Below are 13,956 nucleotides of genomic sequence, written 5' to 3'. Positions count from 1 at the left end.
TCCATCGCCCCTCGGGCGGCAGGCCCCGTCTGCCCGTCCAGCTGCCCCGTGCTCTGCCCACAGGAGCAGATGGAGGACATGCGGAAGAAGGAGGATCACCTTGAGAAGGAGATGGCCGAGGTGTCGGTGCAGAACAAGCGCCTGGCAGACCCCCTGCAGAAGGCTCGGGACGAGATGGGCGAGATGCAGAAGAGGCTGGTCAGCTACGAGCGGGACAAGCAGATCCTGACCGTGCGTCTCCTCGGGACACCCGGCCTCTGGCCGAGGGAGGGCGGGGCGGGGCTGCGAGCAGGCCTCTCCTTTCTCTGGTGGGAGAGGAGCCCTGACCCTGCACTGCTGGGCAGGGACCGCAGTGGCCCCGGGTCTGCTTGGGGCTCGGCCACGTCTTGGAGCCGCCGCTTTCCGGCCATGACTTTAGGCTTTGCTGCTCCTGGAGCCTGACGCAGCTGTGGTGCCTGTGAATCTTGAGTGTGAATCTGTTTTCTCACCAGTGCACAAAAGCACGTTTGAAAGTCGCTGAGAAGGAGCTGAAGGGCCTGCAGTGGGAGCACGAGGTGCTGGAGCAGCGCTTCGCCAAGGTACGCGGCAGGGGCGGGGCTTGGTGCTGGGCGGGGGCCCCGTGGCCAGCGGTGAGGGTGTCAGCAGTGGACGTCGACTCCCCATTCTTTCAGCTGTTACAGGACACGTGGTGTGTTCCCTGAAGGCCTGGGGTCTCGTGAGAGCAGCTCCTCGTGGGGTGGGTTGCATCCTCTTCTGTCCACTCAGGGGCTCGCCTCTGGGACACGAGGAGGTGCTTTGAATGAACCGGGTGTCCCTGAGTGTGTGACAGTGAAGCTGACCTCCTTGTTTGTCCTCCGTGTTTGTCCTCGACCCCACACTTCTGGGAGCCGCCTCTCAGCCATCCTCGTGGGTTCCGGAGGGTTTAATGCTTCATGTCTTAGGAAGAGAGCACACTTCCTCTTCAAGCTGGCGCTTGCTCTCCTGGCGTGCCACGAGTAGCACCACCTCCCTCTTTTGAACCGCACGGCACCCAGTGCACAAAGCGATCATTTCTTTAGGTAGCTTCCAACCCTTTGCTCTTATAAGCAGTGCGGCACAAATATCCTTTTAAAAAAAAGATTTATTTATTTATTTCCCCCCCTTCCTCTCCTCCATCCCTGCTGTTTTTGCTGTCTGTGTTGTCTTTTCTTCTCATTTTCTCTCCTCTTGGATTCGCTGGGATTCGATCCTGGAGACCCTTGTGTGGGCACTGACCTGCTGCGCAGGCACGCTTTCTCTTCTTTTTCACCAGGAGGCCCCAGGGGTGAACCCAGGTCCTCCTGTATGGTAGGCGGACGCTCCATCACTGGAAGCCACATCCGCTTCCCTTAGTATACTTTCTATAAACTTTATTATTATTATTTTTAAAATATTTATTTATTATTATTATTTTTTAATTACATTAAAAAATATATATGAGGTCCCATTCAACCCCACCGCCCCCGCCCCCCACTCCCCCCACAGCAACACTCTCTCCCATCATCGTGATACATCCATTGCACCTGGTAAGTTCATCTCTGAGCATCACTGCACCCCATAGTCTATGGTCCACATCATAGCCCAGACCCTCTCACGTTCCATCCAGTGGGCCCTGGGGGGATCTACAGTGTCCCGTAATTGTCCGTGAAGCACTATCCAGGACAACTCCACGTCCCGAAAACGCCTCCACATCTCATCTCTTCCTCCCGTTCCCCACACCCAGCAGCCCCCATGGCTACCGTTCCCACACCCATTCCACATTTTCTCTGTGGACATTGGATTGGTTGTGTCCATTGCATACCTATGTCAAGTGAGGGCTTAGATTCCACATGGGTACTGGATGCACTCTTCCCGCTTCTAGTTGTAGACACTCTAGGCTCCATGTTGTGGTGGTTGACCTTCTTCAACTCCATGTTAGCTGAGTGGAGTAAGTCCAATAAGTCAAAGTGTAGGAGCTGAAGTCTGTTGAGGCTCTGGGCCTGAGTGTCATATTATCAGTCCAGAGATTCAAATCCCCTACATATATCTTAAACTCAGCACCAACTACAATTTCAATAAAGTAGCATGCAAGTCTTGTGAAAAGAGATCCCCTCTGAGTCCATTTCCATCACGCAGAAACACCAGCTCCAAAGAAGGGCCATCTGTCATGGCAGTGAACCCCTTCTGCCATGACCATAGAACCCATGGGTCTCTTTATCCCTCAAAAGAACCAATACCTGGGGTTGTATCTACCTTATCTGTCTCTTAGACTCTGTTCAGTTGTACATAGGGGTATTCCTTCTGACAACCTCCAGACTCTTTTTTAGAGACTCACAGCCTTATAATCTCATTTCTTCTTTCCATTTCCCCCTTACATTAGGTCAAACCGCTTCCCGAAGTCATGTTATTATATGTAGACAGGTATATTCTGCTGTTCCGCATTGAATCTTTAATTCAAGGTCATTTTCTAGTTGCTTCTTCAGCTGGTATGTGGTAGTGATCCCTCGGTGCCAGGGAGGCTCATCCCCTATAAACTTTATTTTTAAAGAAGTTTTAGATGCCAGAGAAGTCACATAGAAGATATAAGGGATTCCATATAACCAACCTCTCTCCTTCCCACACTTTCCCCTATTAATAACATCTTACATTAACGTGGTACATTTGTTAAAATTGTACAAATATTGAAGCATTGCTGCTAACCAACGTCTATAGTTTACATAAGGTTTACACTTTGTACCGTACAATTTTATAGATTTTGACACAATGTAGAATGGCTTGTATTTGTCATTGCAATATCATGCACGACAATTTCAGTATCCAAAAAATGCCCATGTTATACCTATTCTTCTCCCCTCCTCCCCTCAGAACCTCTGGTGGCCACGTTTATAGCAATGTTACAAGTTCTTCATTACTACAGTAATAATAAGCCTTCTTAAGTCCGTGGTTGTATTTCCTTCTTAAGTTTGTTCATTCCTTCATCTTGAGGATTTGGGGAGCCAGGTGCCCTTTTAAATTCACCTTTGCGTAGCGGTGTGTATTTTAGTGACGTCCGTCTCTAGCTGCTGCGTCACTGGGGGAGCGTGCCAGTGTGGCTCTGGGTGGCAGCACGTCTGTGGAGCTCTGCAGGCAGTTAGAAAGAGGAGAGTGTGGGGGAGACCTAACAGTAATGTTTCACATGTGTAGAGAATGTTCTGGAAGGAGTCACACCAAATTGTGGTGACCTCTGGCCAGCGAAGCAAAGGGGGCACTCACCTCTTCATATACACTACTACAAAGTTTTTAGCTTTTTAAAACGTGCAGTTAATAAGGTAAGGAGGTAGGAGATAAAAAACAGCCTCGGCACAGCTGGAGGCACGTGGGGTTCCAGGGTTTGGCCTGCCGTGCAGACATGCCTGGGGTCCGGCACGGGGGTCCAGGCTCCAGGCACTCCAGACTCGCCCCCCAGAGCCCACAGGCTCCCCAGGGCGCCGCCGGCTGACCCCTCCCCAGGCAGGGCCCCGTGGGGCGTGGGTTCGGGTTGGAGTCCGTCCCCGTCCCTGCAGGTGCAGCAGGAGCGGGACGAGCTCTACCAGAAGTTCACAGCGGCCATCCACGAGGTCCAGCAGAAGGCCGGCTTCAAGAACCTGGTCCTGGAGCGCAAGCTGCAGGCGCTGAGTGCCGCGGTGGAGAAGAAGGAGGCGCAGCTCAGCGAGGTGCTGGCCGCCTCCAGCCTGGACGCCGGGGCCCTGACCGTCGTGTCCCGCAAGCTCGAGGTGGGTCCATCGCTGTTCTGGCCTGTGCTTGTGGCCGAGGCCCTCCAGTGGCCTCCAGGGGTTGGCTGTGGCCTGGGCATGCTGCCCGCTCGGCCCCTCCTGCTTCAGAGCCCACAGCCGTGCCTCAGTTTGCTCCTTTCCCAGCTTTCCCATCAGGCCCCTGAGAAGCTGGGCCAGGCAGGCAGTGGGTGTCGTGGGGTCTGAGAGCCTCACCCAGCCTGGCAGTGGGTGCCAGCCAAGGTGTCCCGGGGGCCTTGTGCCTGAGCAGAGTCTGGAGCGTTTGTTCCTTGCTGCTCCCATGGTTCCCACAGCGCCCCCCAAGTGCTGGTGCCAACAGCGCGAGACAGGCCAGGCCTCCACCCCTGGTCGCTGGGAGCGGCGGTGCCGCCCGTGCCCTCACCACATCGCACCGTTCTCAAGCTTGGGAGCTGGGCCTCGTCCCCTCTGCTCCTGGGGGCTGGTTGGGGGCCCCACGGAGTGGGGACAGTGCTTGGTGAGGGCATCTGAGCGAGTCTGGAAGCTGGGCTGACTCTGGCTCCTCACCCGTGGCTGTCAAGAGGGAGCAGCTGCCCCTGGCACCTCCCCAGGAGGTGGGCCCTGCCAGCACCTGGCGCTCTGCTGCTCCTGCCCTTCCGTCACGAGATGGAACAGCTGGGTCAGAATCTCCTCGCTGTCTATTTTATCCCGAGAAACATCACAGACAGCGTTTTAAGGTGACCTGTCGTGTGCTTTTGCCTTATTCTAACCCATATCAGAAGAGCAGCTGGGTGGAGGGGGGCGGCGTCTGGCTTGTGTCCAGGCTGCCGCAGGGGTCCCCTCGTGCCACACGGTCTGCTTCAAGTTTGCGAGACCCAGGAAGGGGCGTGGTGTTGCTGGGTCGGGGCTGCACGGCTCAGCCTGCCGAGAGCTTTCCCAGCTGCCCCCGAGCCTACACTGTTACCCTCCTCGCCAGCACAGGCTGTACCAGTTTTTAACGTGTGGAAGTTTTTATTTTTGTTCATACAAAGAAACTCAATTTTTCCTTGTCCACAGAGCAGCTAAGGATGAACCTCAGTTTTTTAGTTTTTGTTTTAAAATTTCCTCTGATATTTGATAAAAGGGGAGATTTTTTTCCTGGGGCTCTTTCCAGAAGGGGTGTTGTCGGGTGCTGGGGCCCCTGGGGTGAACAAGTGGCCCATAGTGGGCGTCAGGTTCCCGGGAAGCGGGGGGAGGGGGTGCCACGCGGGTCAGGCCGGTCAGGCCGCCGCCGCCCTTGCCAGCCCCGGCAGCAACAGCTTCCCGGGGGCTCGTGGTGGTCACCGCCTCACGGCCCTGCTCGGGGCTGGCACCTGCGGGCTGGCACCTGCGGGCTGGCACCTGTGAGCTGGTACCTGCGGGCTGGGGCGGAGGCTCCTTTTGTTACAGCAAGGCCATGAGTTCTGAACCGTAGAAACTTACAGCCGGCACTCCAGAAAGGTGGATGAACAGTGTTTGTTTTTTGTTTTTTGTTTTAAATTTTAAAAAATTAATAGATCACAAAGAATGTTACATTAAAAAACATAAAAAAACAAAAACCATAAAAGGTTCCCATATAACCCACTCGCCACTCCCCACCACATCATTTTTGTAAATTGTTTCTTTTTGAAGATATAAACATCACACAAAAAATGTTACACTAAAAAATATAAGAGGTTCCTGTATACCCCCCAACCCCCCAACCCCCACCCCACTCCTCCCACACCAACAACCTCCCTCATCATTGCGACACCCTCATCGCACTCAGTGAACACATTTTGGGGCACTGCTGCACTACACAGATAATAGTTTACCCTGTAGTTCGCACTCTCCCCTAGTCCATTCAGTGGGTTATGGCAGGATATATAATGTCCAGCATCTGATCCTGCAGTATCATTTAGGACAACTCAAAATCCCAAAAATGCCCCCACATCACATCTCTTCTTCCCTCTCCCTGCCCTCAGCAAATACTGTGGCCACTTTCTCCACCTTGATGCTAAAATTTCTTCTATTACTTGTCACAATGGTTTTATAGTAGAATATCAGTCCACTCTAGTCCATATTTTATTCCTCCATTCTGTGGACCCTGGGATGGTGTTGTCCCCTCTACCTCTAGATCAAGAGGGGGCTCAGATTCCACATGGATGATGGATGCAATTCCTCTGTTTATAGTTGTCGGCACTCTTGATTTCTTGGTGTGGTGCTTGACCATCTTCACCTCCCTGTTAGCTGACCTGGGTAACACCAATGAACCAGAGAGTAGGAATCGCCACTCTGCTGAGGCTCAGGGTCCAGCTGGCACATGGGCAGTCCAGAGATTCAAGTCTCCTGAGTAAGACCATCCCTGGCACCAACCACAGGTTCAGTAAACATGACAGAAGAGGCATGTGTCGAAAAGTCACATCTGAGTCCAACTCCGTCACACTCAGGAGCACCAATTCCAAAGTAGGACCCTCTGACATGGCACAGAGCTCCAAATCCATCTGCCATGATTATATACCCTGTGGATCTCTGTAGCCTTCAGAAGAACCAGCACCTCGGGTTGTTTCTATTTTGGCTTTTTCTGGAGTCCTGCTGAGGTGTGTGTAAGTGTGACCCCCTGATGACCTCCTGACTCTTTTGGGAAGACCTTTAGCCATATCAACTCATTTGCCTTTGCCATTTCCCCCTTTGATTCAAGGTGAAAGAGCAGTTTTGAACACTTGATCCAACATGTAGGCTGAGTATTCTCTGGTCTGAGTTGACCCTTTTCGTCAAGGTCTCTTTCTAGTTGCTTCTCCAGTTAGTGATTGGTAGTGATCCCTCGGGGCTAGGGAGGCTCATCCCCAGGAGTCATGTCCCACGCTGGGGGGAAGGCAATGCACTTACACGCTGAGTTTGGCTTAGAGAGTGGCCATATTTGCGCACCATGGAGACTCTCAGGAGGTAACTCTTAGGCACCCTGCAGCTCTAGGCCTGGTTCATATTTCAGGCACACAGGCTCACAAGCATAGTTATCAGTGTCAGGGGCTCATTATTGGACCATCCTTCCTTGTTGATCTTTGCTGTTGCCCTTGGGGGATTATTGTTGTTCCATTGGGGAATGTGACAAGCTCCCCTGGTGGGAACTCAGCACTCCCTCAGTTGACGTTTGTAACTGTAACTACTATAAAAATACCCAACATACATCCTAACATATTTATGTCCCCTATATACATGCCCTGGAGAACTGCCCCCCACCCATGTGCCCCATCCATAGCACCCCACACCAGAGTTCCTCCCCTGCCATAGTTGAACCTCTCCGTGGTCCAAAACTTCTTCAACAGTGAAGCCTAATATATTGCCAAATTCAGTTAGTAGGAAATTGAAATACAGTGATGGGTTTAAAGTTTAGAAATAGAATACATAGTAATTTAGAAATACAGTAAAAATAAATTGGTATATTAATAAAATGAAAAATATTATAAAACTTTGTTTCTAACCTTTTGCCTTTCGTCACTGTAATAGTTGTTGCCCCGTATGTACAGTGGCAAGGCATTTTCATTTCTTCCTCAGTGTCTACATCCTTTTTTTTTTTTTTTTCTAATTTTTAATTTTGTCTTCAAAAAAGTTTAGATCACAGTAATTCACATACACAGTATAGGGGACTCCCAGATATCCAACATGAAACCCTTTTCCCCTTTCCCCAGCTATGTTCTCTTTACACGCTCATGTTATATTTGCTGCAGCTCATGTACAAATTTTGGAACATAGCTATCAAACATGGTTCCATTTTGGTTTACATTATTGCTTATATTTAAGACTGTACAAATTTCTAAATTTTTAGTTTCCTTATGTTTTACATTATAGTTTACATTTTAGTTTATAGACCATACACTTTAGATGTAAGTTGACCTGTCCATCATTGGATGATCTTGTGGAGCACTTCCATTGCCCCCCCCCGGTTGCCCTGCTTCCATCCATGCTGTACCTCTCTCCCCTTCCCCTCAGGGCACACCACGACACTCAATCTTCACTACTTGAGGAACCAGATTTACAGATACTGCAACAATGCTGAGGGCTTGGCGTACTAGCCTGCTCTAACTAATTGGGAGCCAGCAATCCTCTCGAGAGACACAATTCCCTCTATTTGGGAACATCAGGTCTCCCCAGGATGTGGGTACACCTTCACACTCACTGTATGGGTCTCCACCCAGTGATATAACACTCTGACAAAATGAGCACTCACATACTCCCTAGAAGCCTGCCCCTATACCAGATGCCCCCCCCAAGTACCTTAAACATGTGATCCTTCCTTATTATATTTTCTAAAGAGTTTTCTCAACAGTATAGTTTCAACCATATACCTGACATTCTCCCATATTCAGTAATTCCCTCCAGCCCTCCCCCCAATTCCTTGGGTCATCTGACCCACCCTCCCAACCCTAGCCCCCCTCAAGCACACAAAGCCCATCCAAAGGTATCCCTATGCCCGCATCTTATCCCTTCCCTGTACAAATACTTATCTCCAGCTTGTCATAGACTTCACCCATGTCAGCTTCAGCTCACAACCTTCCTCTCCCCCACACCTCCCCCCCCCCCCAAATTTCTTTAAGCCTATCTTCCAGTCTTTAGCTCTCTGAGACAGCTCCGTTTGCTTGTTTCCTATCAGAGAAGTCATGTAGTATTTGTCCTTCAATGCCTGGCTTGCTTCACTCAACATAAGTTCCTCAAGATTCATCCATGTTATCACATATGTTTGTACTGTATTCCTTCTTATAGCTGCGTAGTATTCCATTGTATGTATGTACCACATTTTATTTACCCATTCATCCATTGATGGGTATTTGGGTTGATTCCATCTTTTGGCAATAGTGTATAATGCTGCTATGAACACTGGTGTGCATATATAAGTTTGTGTCCTTATTTGCAGATCTTCTGGGTATATAGCCAACAGTGGAATTGCTGGGTCATATGGCAAATCTATAGCTAGTTTTTTGAGAAACCGCCAAACAGTCCTCCAGAATGGCTGGATCCTTCTGCATTCCCACCAGCAGTGGATGAGTGTTTCCATTCCTCCACATCCTCTCCAGCATTTTTAGTCTTCTGTTTTTTCATAGCTGCCAGTCTTAATGGGAGTAAGATGGTATCTCATTATAGTTTTGATTTGCATTTCCCTAATAGCTAGAGATTTGGAGCATTTTTTCATGTGCTTTTTAGCCATTTGTATTTCTTCTTTGGAGAAGCATCTGTTCAAATCTTTTCCCCATTTTTTAAATGGGTTGTTTGTCTTTATTTTCAAGATATAGGAGTTCTTTATATATGCAGGATATGTCTCCTATCAGATATATGGTTACCAAATATTTTCTCCCATTGTGTAGGCTCTCTTTTCACTTTCATCATAAACTCCTTTGAGGTGCAGAAAGCTTTAGTGCTGAGGAAGTTCCATTTATCTATTTGTTCTTTTGCTGCTCATGCTTTGGGTATGAAGTTCATGAAGCCATTTCCTATTGCAAGGTCCTGTAGATGCTTCCCTACATTTTTTTTTTTTAAAGATTTATTTATTTATTTATTTCTCTCCCCTTCCCCCCATCCCCCGCCCCAGTTGTCTGTTCTCTGTGTCTATTTGCTGTGTCTTCTTTGTCCGCTTCTGTTGTTGTCAGCGGCATGGGAATCTGTGTTTCTTTTTGTTGCATCATCTTGCTGTGTCAGCTCTCTGTGTGTGCGGCACCATTCCTGGGCAGGCTGCACTTTCTTTCGTGCTGGGCAGCTCTCCTTATGGGGCGCACTCCTTGCACGTGGGGCTCCCCTACGCGGAGCACCCCTATGTGGCACGGCACTCCTTGCGCGCATCAGCACTGCACATAGGCCAGCTCCACACGGGTCAAGGAGGCCCGGGGTTTGAACCGCGGACCTCTCATATGGTAGACGGACGCCCTAACCACTGGGCCAAGTCCGCCGCCCCCTACATTGTTTTCCAAGGTCTTTATTGTCTTGGCTCTTACATTTAGGTCTTTGATCCATCTTGAGTTGATTTTTGTATAAGGTGTGAGATGGCAATCCTCTTTCCTTCTTTTGCATATGGATATCCAATTCTCTAGGCACCATTTGCTGAAGAGGCCATTCTCTCCCAGTAGAGTGGGCTTGGTGGCCTTGTCGAATATCAGATGACTGTGTGTATGAGGATCTATATAGGAACTCTCAACTCGGTTTCATTGGTCAGTGTCTATCCTTGTGCCAATACCATGCCATTTGATGGACAGTTTCATTATGTGCGGGCCCAGAGGAGAGTCAGTCTCCAAATTCTGAGCCCTGTTTTTCAGTTTTCATAGGTTTATGTAGGATTTCAGGTGGGATCAGCCTAACTTTTGTTCATTGGCTAACGTGTTGCCAGGTGAAGTTTTGCAGGCAGGGGGGTTATGAAGGGAGAATGCAGCTGCAAGTTTGCAGGCTGATTTACAGAAGCAGGAGGTGAAGTCCCGTGTTTGATATCCTTCTACTAGGCCATGTTTTCACAGGCTGATTCACAGAACAGGGGTAGGAGTTATTTATTTGCTATTCTCCTGCAAGGCTGTGCCCTCACAGGCCAATCCACAGAACGGGGCAGGAGTGACTTGTTAGATATTTTGCAAGGTTGTGCTTTTTATTCAACACTTTTCTCCCTCCCAGGCCGTTACCGAGGCCTCTTCCCGCTAGTGCCTGGGCCAGGGTGACCCACAGGCCACCTGACCTGGGACGGGAGCTCCCTGCTTCCTCGGCCAGAGGCCTCCCGGCCCACGCCTGCCTTTCTCTCCTCAGGACGTCCTGGAATCAAAGAACAGCACCATCAAGGACCTGCAGTACGAGCTGGCCCGGGTCTGCAAGGTGAGCCCGCCTGCCCCGCCTCCGCCAGCCTGCGCTTGCGCGGCCCTCCCCCGCTGGGACCGCACTTGGGTGTGTCGCTCCTTGGGGGTGGGTGGTGCCCCCGGCCCTGCTGAGCCCCTGGCCCCAGCTTGAGGAGGCCCTGAGCTGCTGCCCCCGGGTTTGTCTGGCCTCTGGGGTCTGGTGGCTCTTTGGGGCAGCCATGCTCCCCCGGAATGGGGCCATGCTTCTCCCTCAGCTCTGACACTGCAGGAAGTGCCCCCAGCACCCCCCTGCCCCCCGGAGTGCCCCCTCTACCCTTGGCTCCTCCTCCTGCCCCCCAGGGCCCTCCAAGCAGGCAGAGGTGCAGCATCACCATTTTGACTTAGACTCTGCACCCCTGGTGGCACTGCACACCTGCCACCTGCTCAGACTACCTGTAGGGGTAGGGCCAGCGCCCCCATGCTCTGCTGGGGCCAGGCTGTTCTAACCTGCCCAGAATCGAGCCCTTACAGCCCTACAACCCCGAGTACAGAGGGGACGGCAGCGCAGCGCAGGTGGCTTGGTCTGTGCCCAGACTCAGTGCCGAGGCTGCAGAGCCCCAGGGTGAGAGAGGGCAGCCTGTCCACCACCTGGGCTGTGACTGGGAACCGGGGCCTGGAAGCAGGAATAACACGGGTGCACGCGCTAGCTGCCCAGGGGCAGGTGCAGCCCCTGCTGTTCCCCCCAGGCGCTGGCACTGCCCGACTCCCCTGGGGAGAGTTTTGGGTACAGGGAACGGGGCTCACACGTGCATGGCCAGCTGCCCTGATGTGCCGTCTCCACAGGCGCACAACGACCTGCTGCGTACCTACGAGGCGAAGCTCCTGGCCTTTGGGGTTCCCCTGGACAACGTGGGCTTCAGGCCTCTGGAGACGGCTGTGATCGGGCAGACGCTGGGGCAGGGCCCGGCGGGTCTCGTGGCCACCCCCACGTAGCCACCCTGCCAGGACCCGCTGGGACCCACCGGGACAGTTTTGTTTTTTAGATTTGCAGCTGCAGCAAATGAAAGCTTTTCCCTTGCCTGTCTCCTGCGGCTGCTCCTGGCGGGGAGGAGCCCCCAGGGTGGACCCTGCCTTTGCAGGCTGCCCCTCCCCTGGGGCACACCCACCCTCTGGTCCTCTTGAGGCCTGGCCCTGCTCAGGACCCTCTGCCGCCCCCCAAGGAGAAGCACACTGCAGAGCCAGCGCCCAGTTTATTGAGGCCCTCTAGAAACCCCGGGGGGGCGAGGAGGCCGCGCCGAGACTTCCAAGAAGCAAGCGCCGTGGACAACACAAAGCCCACTCTGCGGAGGCCGGGCGGGCAGCTCCGGGGCCTCGGGCAGGGACGGCAGGTGGCCCCGTGCCCGCCTCAGCTCCCCCGGTACGTGGTGTAGGACCAGGGGCTCAGCAGCAGCGGCACGTGGAACTTCTGGGTCTCATTAGTGATGGTGAAAACGACCTGGGAGAGGCAGATCGAGGAGCAGTGAGGGCGGGGCACCGGGGCCAGGCTGCCCCTCGGCCAGGTGGACACGCGGGTGGGGGCTGGGATGGGAGGGGCAAGTCCTCCCTAGCCTGCAGGGATTAGCTTTGAACAGGTGTCCCCAGGGTCCACACCCCGAAAAAGGCCAAGGGCTCACATGGGAACTTCTCTACAACAGTGAGCTGAGTCAGCGCCCCTCCCAGAGGCTGACCAGGCAGGCCACACCCTGGGGAGGGAGTGGGCAGTCTCCTGTGCCCACTGCACGGTCCAGGGCCAGCGGGAGATGCCCAGAGCCCCTGCCCGGCGCCCTCACCTCCACGTAGGGGTAGAAGCTCTCCTGGCCCCTCTTGCTCCAGTAGCTCTGGGTGTCAAAGGACAGCTTGTAGGTGCCAGCTCTCATCTGCCCGGCCGCCAGGAGCCCAGCGCAGCGGCCATCCAGGTCGGTGGAGCTGAGGAGAGGGCAGGGGTATGGCAGGCTGGAGGGGCAGGGGAGCCCAGGGACACATCTACACCTCTTTTTAATGTTAGAACAACCATAATACAGAGAGGCAGAAAGAAAAACGTCTCCCCATCACCTACCCTGCTTGGAATAATATTTTATAGTTGGCCCCTGTTGTTCAAGATTTTTCTCTGAACAAATATCTGTTTACTTATAAACTTCTTTTTCAACATGACACATTTCGTTACACTAGTACAGCTCTTGCTTTTCGCTTTGATGAGGTGTCTGGCTTTCTGGTCAACAGCTGCCCACACCCTGCGTAGACATAGTACGTCTCACCCGCACGGGCAGAGGCCCTGAGCCCCTCGGCCCGAGAGGCCCTGCCCAGTGCCCTGCCGGCCAGTAAACAGGAACACGCCCTTTGGACTGTGATGTCTTTTTGGCCAGAAAAGGATGGGGGTTGAGGGTGGGTTGTGGGCCTGGCAGGCAGGGGTGGACAGCCCTGCTCCTGCCCAGCAGGGACAGTGGCTAAGGCTGGACAGGCATGAGCCCAGGCAGTGGCCCTGAGGCCGAGTGCACGCGGGGGTCAGGCTGACAGAGGGGAGCAGTGGGCAGCGGCCAGCCCACCCTGTGTGCACCCGGGGCTAACCCTGACCTGCCCCCGCCTCCCTCCTACCTCTTGCTCAGCTCAGTCCACTGCTGGCCATGCTCGAGCCTGAACAGACGGAGCCAGAGGTCCTGGGCCGGCAGTCCCGAGGCTGTGTCCAGCACGTGTGTGGTCAGTGGGCTGCTCGTTGGCTCCATGCCACAGCCCTGGGCCAAGAGAGGCGAGTGAGCGGACCGGCAGGCCTGTCCTCGGCCCCCCAGGCCACGCGTCCCCCACCCTCGGGCTGCAGGGATCAGAGGCCAGGACGCTGAGTCTGCCTGGGGCAGCAATCAGCTGTGCTGATGTTGAAGTAGGTCCACCTGGGACCGTAAATAGCCGCTGGCCTGTGGGGTCCTGTCCCCTGCCAGGAGAGGCCGAAGGCCACTGCCTGGCGCACAGAGGGCCCCTCTTGTCCTCGGAGCTCTCTGCACCCCCTCCTTGCGGAGGCACCTCGCACCCGCAGGCAGGGGCCGCAGGGCCGCGGGAGGGCCAGGGCCCCGGGGCCGCCCTACCTGGGGGCTCCGCAGCTGCAGCTGGAGCGCCCGCAGCCGCTGGGCAGCCCCTGAGCCCATGCCCGGCGCCGCCACCTCTGCCCCGCGCGCTCCCGCCAGGCTGTGGTCGGGGCCAGGCCCCTCCCCGTGGCCGCCCCGCCCGGGCTGAACGGCCCAGCCTCGCCCCTCGGTCCCGGCCCGCGGCGCCCCGTGGTGCGGCGCCAGCGGGAGGCGCCCGGGGGTCTTTGCCCAGGAAGGGGCGCCCGGGGGGCAGACGGAGGGCACAGACCTGCGGGCCGCGCGGCTGCTCCGGGCGGAAGTGGAGTCGACCTGCGGGGC

General features: G+C 54.0%; 2 protein-coding genes across 5 annotated transcripts in view; one reads left to right on the top strand and one right to left on the bottom strand.

Annotated features, from left to right (window-relative positions):
* Positions 1-12,715, top strand: part of GAS8 (growth arrest specific 8) — a 46,062-nt gene extending 33,347 nt beyond the window's left edge. For all 4 annotated transcript variants that reach the window (XM_071209023.1, XM_071209024.1, XM_058279540.1 and 1 more), the window contains 5 exons: positions 64-231; positions 492-578; positions 3,540-3,749; positions 10,500-10,565; positions 11,369-12,715. In XM_071209023.1, the coding sequence (XP_071065124.1) occupies positions 64-231; positions 492-578; positions 3,540-3,749; positions 10,500-10,565; positions 11,369-11,518 (681 nt within the window). In that variant the 3' untranslated portion in view covers positions 11,519-12,715. The remainder of the gene's footprint in view (positions 1-63; positions 232-491; positions 579-3,539; positions 3,750-10,499; positions 10,566-11,368) is intronic.
* LOC101427065 (5-hydroxyisourate hydrolase-like) lies at positions 11,757-13,900 on the bottom strand. Its single transcript, XM_004450818.4, has 4 exons — positions 13,639-13,900; positions 13,157-13,293; positions 12,355-12,490; positions 11,757-12,020 (listed from the first exon to the last, which is right to left on the bottom strand). The coding sequence occupies exons 1-4, from the start codon at positions 13,696-13,698 to the stop codon at positions 11,931-11,933; spliced, it is 423 nt and encodes a 140-aa protein (XP_004450875.1). The 5' UTR covers positions 13,699-13,900; the 3' UTR covers positions 11,757-11,930.
* Between the last annotated feature and the right edge of the window lie 56 nt (positions 13,901-13,956).

This window comes from Dasypus novemcinctus, chromosome 18, assembly GCF_030445035.2.
Source record: "Dasypus novemcinctus isolate mDasNov1 chromosome 18, mDasNov1.1.hap2, whole genome shotgun sequence".
NCBI lineage: Eukaryota > Metazoa > Chordata > Mammalia > Cingulata > Dasypodidae > Dasypus > Dasypus novemcinctus.
This window is presented reverse-complemented; position numbering and strand designations above follow the sequence as displayed.